This window comes from Amblyomma mixtum, chromosome 4, assembly GCF_055824585.1.
Source record: "Amblyomma mixtum isolate Tamu chromosome 4, ASM5582458v1, whole genome shotgun sequence".
In the NCBI taxonomy this organism is placed as follows: domain Eukaryota; kingdom Metazoa; phylum Arthropoda; class Arachnida; order Ixodida; family Ixodidae; genus Amblyomma; species Amblyomma mixtum.
In genome coordinates, this window is record NC_143015.1 from 160,042,897 (window position 1) to 160,058,535 (window position 15,639).

Consider the following 15,639-nt stretch of genomic DNA (forward strand, 5'->3'; position numbering starts at 1 on the left):
CTCGCGTAGGCGATGACAATTGCCATTTCTCGCGCCTGGGAACCCGTTAGAGTACTCCTCTCTCTCCGTGTGTGTACACAGACCAAAAAGCCGTGTTTCGTGACGAATTGTCTCGGCCCGGCGTCCTTTTCTGCGAGCGCGGAAGCTTTCTCTCTCATTGTCTGACGGAGCGGCCGGCGCTGCTTCGGGATCGTTATTACGGCTCGCGATTGTTCTTGGTGCTGATGCTGCGGGGCTGTCTTTTCGGGCCTCTTTTCTTCTTTTTTTTTTTAGGGGGAGGGGTTAGTGCTTTGCGCTCTGTCGGCTGTCGTAATGTTGCTTGACTGCTCTGTATTCCCCGCGGTGCCGACTGTGTTTGTGAATGGTGTTTGCATATTTCATGCCGCCGGGCGGCTTTTCGCGCAGGTCTCCAACAGGTCGAAAAATCGCCTGCCACTCTTTATTTTATTTGTCGCGCTTTTTTTCTGCTGTTTTATGTGAGGTTATAAAAGTATTACGCTCCAATAAATTCTCTTGTACGTAAGCGTACAAAAAAATTACCGACGATTACGTTACTTCCTAATGCGAAATTTGAGCGCAGCAAATAAGCTGTTTCACCTTTTCGATAGATTGAGGCAAAGAAATCGAGCAACACATGTATGCGCTATCACAGAATTTTTTTTTTATTTTTCACACGTATTCCTTTAACAAAGACTCCACTAACAGTTCTTGACAGTCATGAAGGAAGCTTTGTGGTCGGAGAAATAGACTGATATATGTTCGACTTGGTACACCAATGCTTGATTCTCAAAGACGAGATCTATACAAGTGCCTCGCGAGGTTGTCACAGCCGTGGGACGCGTTACGAACGAGAGGAACGGGATGTTCTCCCGCATAAGTGTTAGGAAATTGCTGTTTGTCTTTATGTCAACATTAAAGTCCCCCACTACTAACATCGGTGTGGATCGATGGACGGTTAATGCGAGTTGCAGGAAGTGCACGACGTCTTTCGTGAGTGCGGTAGGGGCGAAGTAGGCAGCTACTACCAGCAAGCCGTTGGGCAACTTTGCGGCGCACAGTTCGCCAACTTCATGTGACGTGCCAAACATTTCGACTGGTATTGCAGAGAGACCTGTGCGCAAGTAGATAGCGACTCCCGCCGCTCTGTTGTGGTCTCTGCGAGCACCACAGCAGTATAGGAAATCTATGATTTCGAGAGGCTCTTCGGGATCCATCCAGGTTTCAGCAAAGCAAAGTACAGAGGAATGGCACAGAATGTGATCGTGGTGTACGTCCTTGGCATGTGCGGCAAGGGAGCGTACGTTAAGAGCGGAGATCAACAAGTAGTGCGGCTGTTCAGTCATGGCGAGGCACTTGGCGGTGATGGTGTCAAGTTTGTGGGACTGCAACCGACGAAATTCATCGGCTAGCTTTCTGTCCGGATTGGCTTTCCCGTGGTAGAATGTGAAGTCGTTGTCAACATTGGTCAGGTAGAGTCCGTTGATGTGTGTAGCGCGACTCAGTGCCACGTATACCAACTTCTGTGGATGATTCTTGGCGTAGGAGTACACGACTTCATCATATGTGCCACCCTGGGATTTATGAATGGTAATGGCGCTCGCCTGCACAACGGGAAGCTGGCATCTTCTTACCGATACCTTCGTCTTCTTATCGATAACGCAGGTGACGGTACGCCTTTCAATCGGTATCCAGTTCGGTTGAATGTTTCTGTTGAGCTTGCGTAACTGGTGTGATTTTGCGGCCGCTACGGTTCCGATCGCAAGTTTGGAGCCAAGCTCCCCGAACTGCAACCATATGCGTAGCGGTTTCCCATGGGTGTCGTTTTCGATGAATTTCAGTGTTCCCACCGATCCATTAACAAGGCCATCGGAAACATCCACGTTGAGGGTGATCATGTAAGGCTTGCCAATGCACAGCATTATATTTGCTGGCAAATTTCCTATTTCGGCCTTGGGTAACGTTTCGACCTTACGCATGGCCTCTGTTTGCTCTTGCATAGACCTACACCCAACGATTGTATCCTGTGCCGTGCATGGTACAGCATTATCCTGTGCTACTATGGCCTTTGTTGTGTTGTAGTAATCAGATTCCTTGTTGGAGTAGAACAAGCGTATGCCACCGGGGCAAGAAGCTTCTGCTTCCTGCTGCGAATTTTGACGGGTGTCCACCGAAATATGTGAGACAGTTACTGCGCAACTTCCTTTCCTCAAATACAATTTTCGACTAGTGTCTACTCAGATATGTGAGACAGTTAATGCGTAATTTCCTTTCCTCAAATACAATTTTCATTTTCTTCATTACGGCCCCTCTTTCTTCTTTCACTCACACTTCCTCCCTTCCTGTACGGTGCGGCTCAGGTGTCCACCGAGATGACAGAGAATTACAGCCCCATTTCCTTTCCTCAAAAAGCGTTGCGTTCAAAGGGCAACGCATCGCGCCGAACGGGTGGTGGCGTTCCTTGGACTCCGTGGCAGCGCTACAACACGCTGTCGCGTTCCACTTCTAAAGGCGAAGCTTAAGCGTCATTAATTGGCAGTTAATTAATGCACCAACAAAATGTGCAGTGAACAATCACGTAGCAGAATGCAGCACTCAGGCTTTCGCCTTTCAGCACTTTAGCCGCTAAAGTTCCTCGTAATTTTTTCGCAGTGGCGAACGGCAGCGGCAATTACGGCTCGGGCGATGCACATACAGATCCGCCGCCACCGATCTGGCTCTCTGATTGCCACCGCACAGGGGTTGCATTGGAGGAGGAGCGAAGAAAGGAATTAAGTTCGAGCCGGCGCTTTGACAACCGGAGACTCGCAGGAAGAGGGGGGAGGGGGGCGGCGTGTACACCCAGCGGCAAACGATGGGGGCAGAAGCGCGCGCAGCAAGCGGACAACACGATAAAGGGAGGAGGGAAGAGATAGCAGCGACTGACTGATGCCGCTGACGCCGATAGCGCTGGGGGGATGAAAGGGGGGCGGAGCTGGTTACGAGGCCGACGCCGACGACGACGCGAAACCCAGGAACGGACGCCAAAGAGCTGCGCTCTAAAAAAATTGCGAGGACACTTGGGCAACTAAAGCGTTGAGAGGCGAAAGACGAGGACACTATGCCGTGACGACTTCCGGTGGATGTGACGTCACACCGTTCGCGTGGCTATATCGACGACCGCGCTATTTCGACGCAATTTCGACATTTCCTTCAATTAACTGATTACTCTACATTGATCAAACTTGGCTTCCAGGTTCATTTTTTCCTCCTCTATCTGAAGCAACCATTGGTTTTCTTCCATCTGTTCTAGTTGCCGAGTTAAACGCGTGTGCCACGCTTTGTTAACGGACGGACTACAGTATGAGCCATTACAGGTTTTCGCCTTAAAAACTGGCAGGGCTTTAACGTAGTTAAAGGGAGTAGGACTTGCTAAAGCACTTGAGGCAAGGAGGCCAACACGGCCTCAAAGGCAATCCCATGCAAGATCTTATCGTTAGCCGCTATATCAGCGGCCGCACGCGGGGAAGGGGTGCCGGTGCCGTGCGTTGACGCAACAGCTAAGCAAGGCCGCTGCCCCTCCGTTAAAGCTTCACAGATACCTCGGGTCTATCATCTTTGCTAGTGAAGTAGCGCTTTCGCACTAAAAATAGCAGTATGTCTTGTGTATTGTAGAACCTTTGTTGAATCGAGCTATACGTTTGTGACCGCAAAAAGTGTTGCTGACCAATTTACCCGCTTGGGTTGTCGGTCAGATTTCTTACGGTCAGGTGCTTCTGGAAGTCTTCGCGTACGCGTTCTTCGAATCGTTATGGTTGATTATGTCTGCCATTTTTCCGAAGCGATCATCACTCTGTAGACATATCGTTATTTCTACGGGAAGCAAGGATGGTGAATAACACAAGGAATGCTTAACTCGTGAAAAGGTTTGTCATTCTGTTGATTTTTTTTTCTTACTTCAGGATGTACCTGATTCAAGACACTGAATGACGAAGCCATAACAAGCAGTGAACGAATCACACTTTATGTGAGGAATGCAATGCGTTCCGCCTTTGTGGGGCTGCTCGTGGTTATAGAAACCGCTGCCGCATTTGCCAGTGTTTAACGTCGCTTTTGCTTTGAAAATTATTATTATATTTTTTTTTTGAGGAAAGCAAATGGCGTAGTAATTGTGTCACATCTCGATTGATACCCGAACCGCTCCGTAAGGGAAGGGAGGAAGGTGGGTCTGAAAGAAGAGTGAAAGAGTTGCCGTAGTGGAGGGCTCCGGAATAATTTCGACCACCTAGGGATCTTTAGCGTGCGCTGACATCGCACAGCACACGTGCGCCTTTTGCGTTTCGCCCATATTTACCGTGGCTTTTGCCTTCCTGAGTAGATTCTGGTAGTCGCCTAGTTAGCCACCGCCGGACACGCTTTCGTCGGGCAAAATCGCTTGAAGAATTTCACCTCGTTTATGGTGATTTACTCACAGATAGAAAGTGCATCACGAATTCAATCAACGATTGTCGAAATCACTATTGCCGTACAATCACTCTACTGCGTATGTGTGCTTAAATGACGGCGGTTTGCAATGTTAATACAGGTTTACTAGTTATTCACTTTGAACCCCTCCCATTCTGTGACACAGCCAATTAAACAGCGACGATTCACTCAGCTCATAGGCTATAGCGCACTCAAGACGCGACTGGGTCGAGCCAGCAGTCTTGCGATCTGAACCCACGTCTTCCTCGATCCCCGCGGCGTTCCGTCGCCTACTCCGCCCCTCGCACAGTGGCGCGCATATAATCAAGACGAATTCGTCGAATGGTATCGACGCAACGGCCATTTGCACCGCCGTCGCGTCTGCTAATTAAAACACTCGCGGGAACCCGACGTTCGATCCGATCCGCGCACGCGCGGAAGCGGAGGCGTAATCAGCCCGCCATCCTGACACTTCCGGCCTGACTCCCAAGCGACGGCTGCGGAACGCGTCGCTCTGTAGGGGGCGCTGTCTTCCGATTATCGCCGCGGGCTTAATGACAGGCCGCGCCACTGTCGGTTGGCTCACCGGGGAGTTTCCTGTTGCGCTTAATTTTCGTCTGCTTCTTGCTCACCGACACGCCGCACACGCGCCGTCTGCTGCGTTGTCTTTTTTTTGTTCGTCTGCTAAGCCTCCGTTCTGCGCTGCTCGAGCAGACGGTATACTCTTCTGCGAAAAACGCTCGCGAATTTCTATCGTTAATTTATTAGTGTCTTTGTTTTTTTTTTAAATTGCGTCGTCTGTTTTCGCCTTCTCGAGTACATAGCAGACGATTTGGTCGGAACCGTTACTCCCCGGGGACGGGGGGTGTTTGAGGATGCCTCCGCGGCTAAGCCGGAGACGTAGGGCCGGCTTTCTCGTCTGCGCTTTGTTTTACTTCTAAGCGCCGGCTTTGGGGCCGGGGATGTTGGGCCCCGGAAACGGCTCGCCCTAAATCAAATCAAAGGAGGAGCGAGCATGAAGTTGTAAAGCCATCGTAGCGGAAGGCGATTGCCGACAAAGAGGGCGCTGGCGGCACCCGGATATCAACAAGGCACTGGGGAACGAAAGGGAGGGGGGAAACGTTGGATGAAAATAACGAACGAAAGTGACTTCTACGAAGAACATCACGACCTGTATCCCGATTCTCTCTCTTTCTCTCTCTTTTTTTTTTGCTTTGGCGTTTTGTTTTTCATCTTTCAGTCTTTCTTTTTTCGTCTGAGCTGAAGCGTAAATGTTTTCGGAAGGCAGGAGTGAAAGGCCAGCCCGCACCCAGCCGGCGCTCTGTTCCGAGTCCTTACATCCGAAACAAGAAATTGTACTCGCCTTTGAAAATGGGGATTGATTCACCACGGGCGCTTTCTTCTTTAAACACTCCTAAGTGAAGCCGGGGTGGGCCGGGAGAAGAACGGAGGTGGGGGGAGGGGCGGGGGGGTCCTAAAAGGGCGTACTCCGATCTCCTCGGTATTGATATGTTTGCTATTTTTTTCCCCTCCTAGCGCGTATATAGTGTCTCTTTAACGGCACACTTGCATTGGCCTGCCATATCCCCGGCGACGGTTATGAATATAAATTTCCCCCTCCGTGAAGCGCGCACTGACAGATAGCTGGTGGCAGCAGCCATTGCTCTTTCTTTATCGTCTTCTGGCGTTCTGTAGCTCCCCTCGTCCCGCGCCCACCTTCAATCTCTTCAGTTTCTCTCTCTGGCTCTGCCGCCATTGTTATACGCTCCCGCTGACCGCCGCCAGCCGTGAATACCTCAGGGAGTGCGCGGGCAGGCTTTGGGAGTAAATAGGTGGCGCCGGCCGGTCGTGAGTGCAGACGATTATGATGGATTCGCCGCTAGGCCGGTCGTCTGCTTTGACGTGCGGGCGTCTAAGCGTCGTCTGTTGTTGTTTTTTTTTAACTTTTTTTTTCTCCACTGGTGTCTCTGGAGTGGGTTTATTCGCACGCACTCGATCGAAGGCTGCATCTAGAGCAATATATTTTTTGTTTATTCCTGCAAGGAATGCAATGCGCACTTACCTATGCCTTGAGCGGTCACACGGAAGACATGGTGCTGTGGCCGCTATGAAATCGAGTGCTTGTGCACTAAAAGATAGTAGACAGGTTCTGTGTGCACTCTAAACAGAAAGTAGTAAGAATGGTATAAGTTGTTCTATACCGCACTCCCTCTAATTAACAGGAATGCCCTTTTTTTAAGTTTGTGCACTAGAGGAGAGCTTACTCCCTTTTTAATCCCGTATAGGCGCATTGGTGTAGTCCTTGGTTCCTGAAAGCAGTTTTTTTAATGATATAAAGAAAATAAAAGTCTTACCTCTTCCAGCATCGAAATTGGTTTGTCTCATGAGGTGGGAGTTCTTGATGACCTTGAATTGTTTACTTCTTTTTAAGGCGGAAGCCTTTAATGCCTCATCGTTGTAAGCAGGAGTTGTCGACAGAAAATGTCACGCTTTTCAATTGGTCGAAATGCTCGTGACGTCACAGTGCGCGAATTTCAAATGGGGCCAATTGTACTTTGGCTAGTAACCATGCAACCAATCAAATGGATCGTATAGTGATGCTCCAACTAAGTGGGACTGAGTTTAGTTAATTGCTTAATTAATCAATTAGCCTAATTAATATAGAGGAGAATGAAGAGGTCAGAAGAAAAGAAAAGAAAGACGCGCGCCGCAGCGACAACAGCGTCCGCGGAAGGAGACGCTGCTGAAAAAAACAGATAAGTACGAAGCCGCGTTCGCTCCACCACCACGCACTTCCCCACTCAGTTCGACGTTGCTCGTTTCATATAAGTTGTGTCGAACATCCTAGACAGTTCCAACATTTGACAGGTGAATGACAGAACACGATGGATAGAAATGCAATGATATAAATATGAAATAGCTAATTAACCTTTCTAGTTAGACCGCATAAATCAATAAAACCGAGAACGAAATTGGTCGAGTTGGGGAATCGAACTAGGGTCTCCGGAGTGCGATACGAGCACGCTAGCCACTCCGTAATGCCAGCTGAATGGTTTGGAATGAACAAAGGCGCGTCTAGCTAATACGGCGTCTTCGTTCACTCCCATCTTCCCCCTTTCCCTTACGGCGAGGTGCAGGTGTCCACCCAGATATGCGAGAGATACATTTCCTTTCCTCAAAAAATAAATTTACCGTCCAGCAAGGCGTACAGCCGAATTGGCGATGGCGTTCTGTGGACTCCCTGGCAGCGTTGCAAGACGCTGTCGCGTTCCACTCTTACAGGCGAAGCTTAACATGTTAACCACACATCAGTAACACACGCAGACAGCCAGTGGACGCGTCATTCGCTGGTAGCACTTGAATCATCATTCACAACCACATTCGTGGCAGAATGCTGTACTCAGGCTTTCGCCTTGCACCACTTTAGTCGCCAAAGTGACTCCTAATTTTAGAGCGCAGCTCTTTGGCGTCCGTTCCTGGGTTTCGCGTCGTCGTCGGCGTCGGCCTCGTAACCAGCTCCGCCCCCAATGTCACGCTTTTCAATTGGTCGAAATGCTCGTGACGTCACAGTGCGCGAATTTCAAATGGGACCAATTGTACTTTGGCTAGTAACCATGCAACCAATCAAAGGGATCGTATAGTGATGCTGCAACTAAGTTGGACTGAGTTTAGTTAATTGCTTAATTAATCATTTAGCCTAATTAATATAGAGGAGAATGAAGAGGTCAGAAGAAAAGAAAGACGCGCGCCGCAGCGACAACAGCGTCCGCGGAAGGAGACGCTGCTGAAAAAAACAGATAAGAACGATGCCGCGTTCCCTCCACCACCACGCACTTCCCCACTCAGTAAGACGTTGCTCGTTTCATATAATTTGTGTCGAACATCCTAGACAGTTCCAACAATTGACAGGTTAATGACAGAACACGATGGATAGAAATACAATAATATAAATATGAAATAGCCTAATTAACCTTTCTAGTTAGACCGCATAAATCAATAAAACCGAGAACGAAATTGGTCGAGTTGGGGAATCGAACCAGGGTCTCCGGAGTGCGATACGAGCACGCTAGCCACTCCGTAATGCCAGCTGAATGGTTTGGAATGAACAAAGGCGCGTCTAGCTAATACGGCGTCTTCGTTCACTCCCATCTTCCCCCTTTCCCTTACGGCGAGGTGCAGGTGTCCACCCAGATATGCGAGAGAGATACATTTCCTTTCCTCAAAAAATAAATTTACCGTCCAGCAAGGTGTACAGCCGAATTGGCGATGGCGTTCTGTGGACTCCCTGGCAGCGTTGCAAGACGCTGTCGCGTTCCACTCTTACAGGCGAAGCTTAACATGTTAACCACACATCAGTAACACACGCAGACAGCCAATGGACGCGTCATTCGCTGGCAGCACTTCATTCATCATTCACAACCATATTCGTGACAGAATGCTGTACTAAGGCTTTCGCCTTGCACCACTTTAGTCGCCAAACTGACTCGTAATTTTAGAGCGCAGCTCTTTAGCGTCCGTTCCTGGGTTTCGCGTCGTCGTCGGCCTCATAACCAGCTCCGCCCCCCTTTCATCCCCCAAGCGCTAGCAGCGACCGACTGATACCGCTGGATGCCGCTGACGCCGCTAGTAGTAGTAGTAAAAACATTTATTTTTTTTTTCAAAAGGAAGAGTTAGGGAGTATGGGGATGGGGATAGATAGATGTGGAGCTACAGTGGTCGGTCTTCCCTAGTCCAGGATACCGTTGGCCTCCGCCGCTGCCTTGGCCCTCGTCACCAGCATAAGCTGAGTGCTCGGGTCGGAGTCAGCCAGGAGGGCCTCCCACTGCTCTAGACTAGGGCTATTTACCTTTGGTAGTAAAGGGCTTTTTTCGCAGCCCCAGGTGGCGTGGTACGTTGTGGCGTAGCCCCCACACCACACGCACTCTTTCGCGTATCTGTTCGGCCACATTTTGTGATACATGGCTCTGCTTGGGTAAGTGTCTGTTTGTAGTCGTCTGAGCGTGGTGGCCTGCTCTCTGTCGAGGATATCCGCCGGAGCCGAGTACTTCTTGCGCGCTCCCAACAACGCCTTCATTGCCTCCCCGTAAGATTCTGGCGTGCTGAAGGGTTCCACCGGCAAACCCGCCCTCCGGTTCGTGAACCCTCGGACAACGGTGTCTGCCATGAGATTTCCCTCAACCCCAGTGTCAGGGACCCAAATGATGGCGTGTTGAATGTTTGTGTTGTTTGATCCATGTCTTTGTTGTTTTTGTTCGAAGAGGATACTCGCGGCTTTTCGGCCGATCCTTCCATCTCTGTACGCCCTTGCTGCAGCCTGAGAATCCGTGGCTATCCAGTAACTCAGTCCCTGCCGATTGGCTTCAGTCAGGGCTAGAGCTACGGCGATCTCTTCCGCTGCTTGTGTTGTCCTTGTGCGCACTGATGCACCAGTAACTATATTCCCATTGGCGTTCACTACTGCTACCGCCCTAGCGAACGCCAATGGGAATATAGTTACTGGTGCATCAGTGCGCACAAGGACAACAGGGTGCTCTTCAGTTGCCGACGCGCCGGTTATTTCACGTAGGCCCCGGCACGTCGACGAATACGTGACCACCTTCCCACGGCTAGACCTGGTTCTTAGCGCTGCGGAAGCGAGGGTATCATATTGTTTGTGTCGGCATCGGCGGCGTTGTCCCTGAAACCAACTCCGCAGCTGGGGTTGACTCACTATCGAAAAGGTGAAACAGCTTATTTGCTGCGCCCAAATTTCGCATTAGGAAGTAACGTAATCGTCGGTAATTTTTTTGTTTTAGTTTTTGCTTTCATCTTAGTATATGTCCATATTATGTTGATCAGCTCCCCTGCAATTTTTTTTAGACAGTCTTAGACTGTCCATAGACTTTTGTCTATAAGTTCTATAGACTTTCTATAGACCGATCTTAGAGAAGTCTGTAGGCAATACAAATGTTATAGACAGTCTATGACAATCTATAGATTTATGGCCATACACTTTTAGTAAACTTTTGTCTATACACAGTATATATACAATGAATAGACAAAAAGAAATACCTACAGGAAGGCAATAGAGTGTATAAGTAGTCTATGGACTGTTTATGAACCATTTATAAGAATTGTCTGGAGGGCCTTGGCAGTGATGCCAGTCTGTTTCGCGTCCGGAAAATGAAGAATCTGTAGTTAGTATAAAATGAAACCTTGCATAGTACGCAGTACAAAACATGTTACGTCGGTGGTTGTAAACATATCGATAGGAAAGATGAATTGACGATAAAGAATGTTGAAAAATGAAATGCCTATATTATAATAGGGCGTAGAGTTGCAGACCGTTTAGTTCAGTGAATGAAATGCGCGATGGTGACTGTCGGGGGGAGGAAGTTACGGTGCGTACCACTTGCGTTTGAAATTTTATTAAGGGTCGGAGTTCTATTGGAAAAATTGGTAGCACTGTCGAACCTTGTTATAACGAAACGGTTTATAACGAAATAATGGATGTAACGAAGGAATGATAATTTTCCTTGGAAACTCGGTCAACACGTCGGACTATAAAGAGGCTGCGGCTATAAGGAAGTAATCGCCGGGTCCCTTTAACTTCGTCATAGCGATGTTCAAGTGCATGTAAAGAGCGATATGTTTGGATGTTGAAATAATTTCGAACTTTAATAAGTTACAGCTATCTGAGAATGAAATTTTGAGTGAATATCAGTGGCAACACCTAGGAACGGAACCAGGTCTTGAGACGAGGTGAGAATAGAATTATCGCATAATATTGGAGAAACTTCGTACCTTTATTTTTAGGAGAGTGGAAAATTTGAAGGGAATGCGCAGTAACATTTATTGCTGACCGGTTATTGCGGCACCAGTGTTCAAGAGAAATATGGCCGCTTTGTAAGTTATGCGTGAAGTCATTAATGCCGTGCTGAGTGATACGATAGTATCATTTTCGTACACTGTGATACTGCAATGCGTTAGACAGGATGACAAGTCGTTAATATAGAAAACGAAAATTCAGGGGGCACTTTGACTGTCTAAAGTGGGTAGAGGCGGAAGCGTTTTCCGCACCACCTTCGCTGTTTCTGTGGCACTGGTGGCGTCACATATAATTGAGTACTAATTACTAAGTGATGACAAATCACTAATTAATGGTTAATTACTGATTAATGCCTGAATACTAATTAACTGCTAATTAATGACGCTTAAGCTTCGCCTTTAGGAGTGGAACGCGACAGCGCGTTGTAGCGCTGCCAGGGAGTCCACGGAACGCCACCACCCGTTCGGCGCGATACCTTGCCCTTTGAACGCAACGCTTTTTGAGGAAAGGAAATGGCGCAGTAATTCTCTGTCATCTCGGTGGACACCTGAACCGCACCGTAGAGGAAGGGAGGAAGTGGGAGTGAAAGAAGATAGATAAAGAGGAGCCGTAATGAAGAAAATGAAAATTGTATTTGAGGAAAGGAAATTACGCAGTAACTGTCTCACAAAATTCAGGGGGGCACTTTTTTGACCTAAAGTGTGGTCACTGATGTGTGGTTAAGATGTTAAGCTTCGCCCCCAAGAGTGGAACGCGACAGCGTCTTGCAACGCTGCCAAGGAGTCCATAGAACGCCATCGCCCATTCGGTTCTACGCCTTGCTCGTCGGTAAATTGGTGTTTGAGGAAAGGAAATGTATCCGTCTCTCATTTGTCGGTGGACACCTAAACCTCGCCGGAAGGGAATGGAGGAGGATGAGAGTGAGTGAAGACACCGTATTCACTAGACGCGCCTTTGTTCATTCCAAACCATCGAGCTGGCATGGCGGAGTGGATAGCATGCTCGTCTCTCACGCTGAAGACCGGGGTTCGATTCCTGAGCTCGACCAATTTCTTAATCAGTTTTATTTATTTATATGGCCTGACTAGTAAAGCTAAGTAGGCTAATTGGGTAATTAAGCAATTAAGTAAGCTCAGTCCCACTTACTTGGAGCATCACTATACGATCCCTTCAATTGGTTGCATGGTTACTAGCCAAAATACAATTGGCCCCGTTTGAAATTCGCGAACTTTGACGTCACGACTGTTTCCACCAATTGAAAAGCGTGACATTTTCTGTCGACAACTGCTGCTTACAACGATGAGACATTAAAGGCTTCCGCCTTAAAAACAAACGAGTACCCAGAACAGCGATTTGTGGAACGCCTTCGCTATAAACGACCTGCTTGAAGACTCAGAACAGCGATTTGTGGAACGCCTTCGCTATAAACGACCTGCTTGAAGACTATTGAGGAGTATCAAGGAGCATCATTGAGGAGAAGACTATTGAGGAGCATCAAGGCGGTGCCTGTGGTACCACGTATGACTCTAGTTTTTGAAACGGGATGTTATGGTCAGATGAATTTCTGACGTCAGTGTACGTCCCCGATTTGTTGAGTGCTGTGCATTTTTCGCCTCTGCTGTACGAGTGTCGCTTCGCACCCTATGTTCAGCCGCTCACGACCTCCTCTCCCTCTTGTGCACAGAGATCCTGACCGGCGAGCGGAGGATGCACGTGGATACGCGCGACAGCGACGGGTAAGCAGTCGGACTGTTGCTGGCCTTCTTCTCGGCTCATGAATAAAAGGGAAGTTTATTCAACAGTGCAAACAAACAAAACATTGGAAACACACTCGCCGCCGCGGTGGCTCAGTGGCTATGGTGCTCGGCTGCTGGCCCGAAAGACGTGGGTTCGATCCCGGCCGCGGCGGTTGAATTTCTTTGGAGGAGAAATTCGAGGCCCGTGTACTGTGCGATGTCAGTGCACGTTAAAGAACCCCAGGTGGTCGAAATTTCCGGAGCCCTCCACTACGGCGTCTCTCATAGCCTCAGTCGCTTTGGGACGTTAAACCCCATAAACCAAACCAAACCAAACACACTCATGACTGAGGGCAAAACAAATGTATACAAAGTGGGTGGCCACCCAGAAACACCATGACCTTATTTTAACACACCGTACTTATCACAAATTACAGCCTATAGTGCATAGAACGAACACTGGACAAAGAAGAATCAGCCTCCCGTAGCAACGAATGAAGCAGTGGTAGAGCTTGGTTTCAGACGCTCGCATTACCCAAGGTCGCATTAGTACAAAACGCAAGGCCGTCCAAGTGGGACCAGTGGATGGCACCATTGGTACACGGATTGTGGACCACCTAATTGACGCACAATGTTCGGAGTAAGATCAAACGATTCAGCGCGTTACGAAGCATAAGGTTATTAATTGAGTCAAAGCATAGCCTATCATAGGGATTCGCACGGACGACCTTTGGTTTCCCAAAGCGTGACTTCATGAAACTTCAAACGTCCAATACGGCCAAACTAATTGACGTAGGACATTCGAAGCGGTGGCAAACGATTTGCCTTCTTGCGCTGTACACGTTGGCATGAAAAAAAGTAGATATCCGGATATAACGAAAAGTGTGTACCGGATATAGCGAAGATGGCTAGTGACGCAATATTCGTTCGATACTGATAACGCTCGATACTCATGCGCTGCCTCAGCGTTTTGCTCATTTTTTTGTGTGTTCCGGACGCAGTATGTCGAGTCTTCACCAGGCGGCGCTGCAGTGCTCGGTGGCCGTGATGCGGCTTCTCCTGGACCTGGGAGCCACCGTGGACCTCAAGGACGCCAGGGGTGAGCTAGACCGTCTCTCTTCCTTTGACCCTCTGCCCCCGTAAGAGACCATGTAAAGCCAAGGTCGCCGTGCTTTCAGTTTTGACCTTGTAACGAGCCAGAGGTCAAATCATGAAGAGCTCATGGTGCTACTATGGTGCGCTACCCTATGGTACCCAAGGTCAAGGTCAAAAGCGGGTGGTCGCGTGATATGTGACGTCATCGCATGCGTGACATGACGCGATCCACGTGACTGATGACGTCATAACTTGTGAATGTAAGAAGCGCGTAGCGGCCCCAGGCCATACGCAGTGCAATGGAAGACGACGAACACCCCGCCGTAGCAGCTCGTCGGGCTGCGAAGTTACAACGACAGTATGAAGTGTACTGAATGGAGAGGTTTAGCAAGCTTAACACGTGACGCTGTCTCGTCTTACTAGGTTTAACCGGAGCTAAACCAACAGCAATTTTTTGGTTTTGCTTTCCTCATTCTTACATGTCACACGAGCATTTAGGATCATAGTGGCGTCGAATAGGATCGAACTCAGTGCAGCTCCTACGTTCATACAGGGTTGATTCCAATCGCGATCGTCGAGACCGATCCCGCTGAGCACCGAGCCGGTTCCAGCTCGATCGGTGTTAAAACGCATGACCGAGCGCTGACTCTCAGCTAATAAAATTTCAGGTGAGAGTGAGCGCTTGGTCATTGTTTTTGATCCAGTTCTTATACAGATTTTTCCAAAATTAACCAGGCTGGGTAGTTTGCATTTCAGTCGTGTATCGAAGCTATTATGCCAGCCCTCGAGCTTTGAATCTTTGTATGGTAAGGAGAACCCTTGTCCTCACCTTCGAAGAGCCTTTCGATCTTTAGGGAAGCCGTGAGGGCTCTACTATACGAATGAGAAGCAAACCATGCAGCCTGGTTACTTTTGGCAAAGGCTGTATACATTAAGCTTAGAATGGTTGAGGTCCTTTACTGTGAATATTTGGCGAGGCTAATTCCACCAGTAGCTAACAACAACCTCCCGAAGTCTCGTTACGTGGCCGTCTCTGCATCCTGCGGTAATCGAAATGTGGCCGCGACGTCGATAACTGGAACGGGGAACTGGAGCTCAGCCCCCGAACCTCGTTGTCGCTGAGCTGTCTTGCCGGATTGGTGCGACGCTATAGATTAGGCCGACTACTGTGACACACCGCTGTCGTCGACGTCGTTGTTCTAACCATGCCCACTCCAGGACAAAGGCCTCTCCCGCTGACGTCGTTACCCTTGCTCTCCGTACGCTGTGGCCGCTATGTCCTTGCTTAGGAATTCCTGATCCCATCTTCTTCCCACTTCTTTTTCTCACATAGACTTGTTTTTCAGTCCCGGCCGCGTTTCGATGTAGGCGAAACGCAAAAGGCGCCCATGTTGGTGCGCGATGCCAGGGCACGTTCAAGGTCCCCGGGTGGCCGAAATTATTCCGGAGCCCTCCACTACGTACAGTGCCTCTTTCTCTCTTCATTCTCTCTCCCCCCTTGGCTCACAGCGTGGTTGAGGTGTCATCCATGCAGTGCGACAGTTACTGCCCTTAAATTTT

General features: G+C 48.9%; 2 protein-coding genes across 2 annotated transcripts in view; one reads left to right on the forward strand and one right to left on the reverse strand.

The window, feature by feature from the left end:
* The window catches only part of LOC149349002 (caskin-2-like), a 281,321-nt gene that overhangs the window by 75,414 nt on the left and 190,268 nt on the right, over window positions 1-15,639 (forward strand). Inside the window, exons 2-3 of the mRNA XM_089541106.1 lie at window positions 12,933-12,984; window positions 13,986-14,083. Of these exons, the coding sequence (XP_089397232.1) occupies window positions 12,933-12,984; window positions 13,986-14,083 (150 nt within the window). The remainder of the gene's footprint in view (window positions 1-12,932; window positions 12,985-13,985; window positions 14,084-15,639) is intronic.
* LOC149349004 (uncharacterized) lies at window positions 664-3,037 on the reverse strand. The gene has a single exon (XM_089585964.1). It carries the CDS (start codon window positions 1,995-1,997, stop codon window positions 699-701), a length of 1,299 nt encoding a protein of 432 aa, XP_089442090.1. The 5' UTR covers window positions 1,998-3,037; the 3' UTR covers window positions 664-698.

Coding starts and splice junctions, on each gene's coding strand:
- LOC149349004 (XM_089585964.1), bottom strand. CDS start 1,997: ATGCAAGAGCAAACAGAGGCCATGCGTAAGGTCGAAACGTTACCCAAG.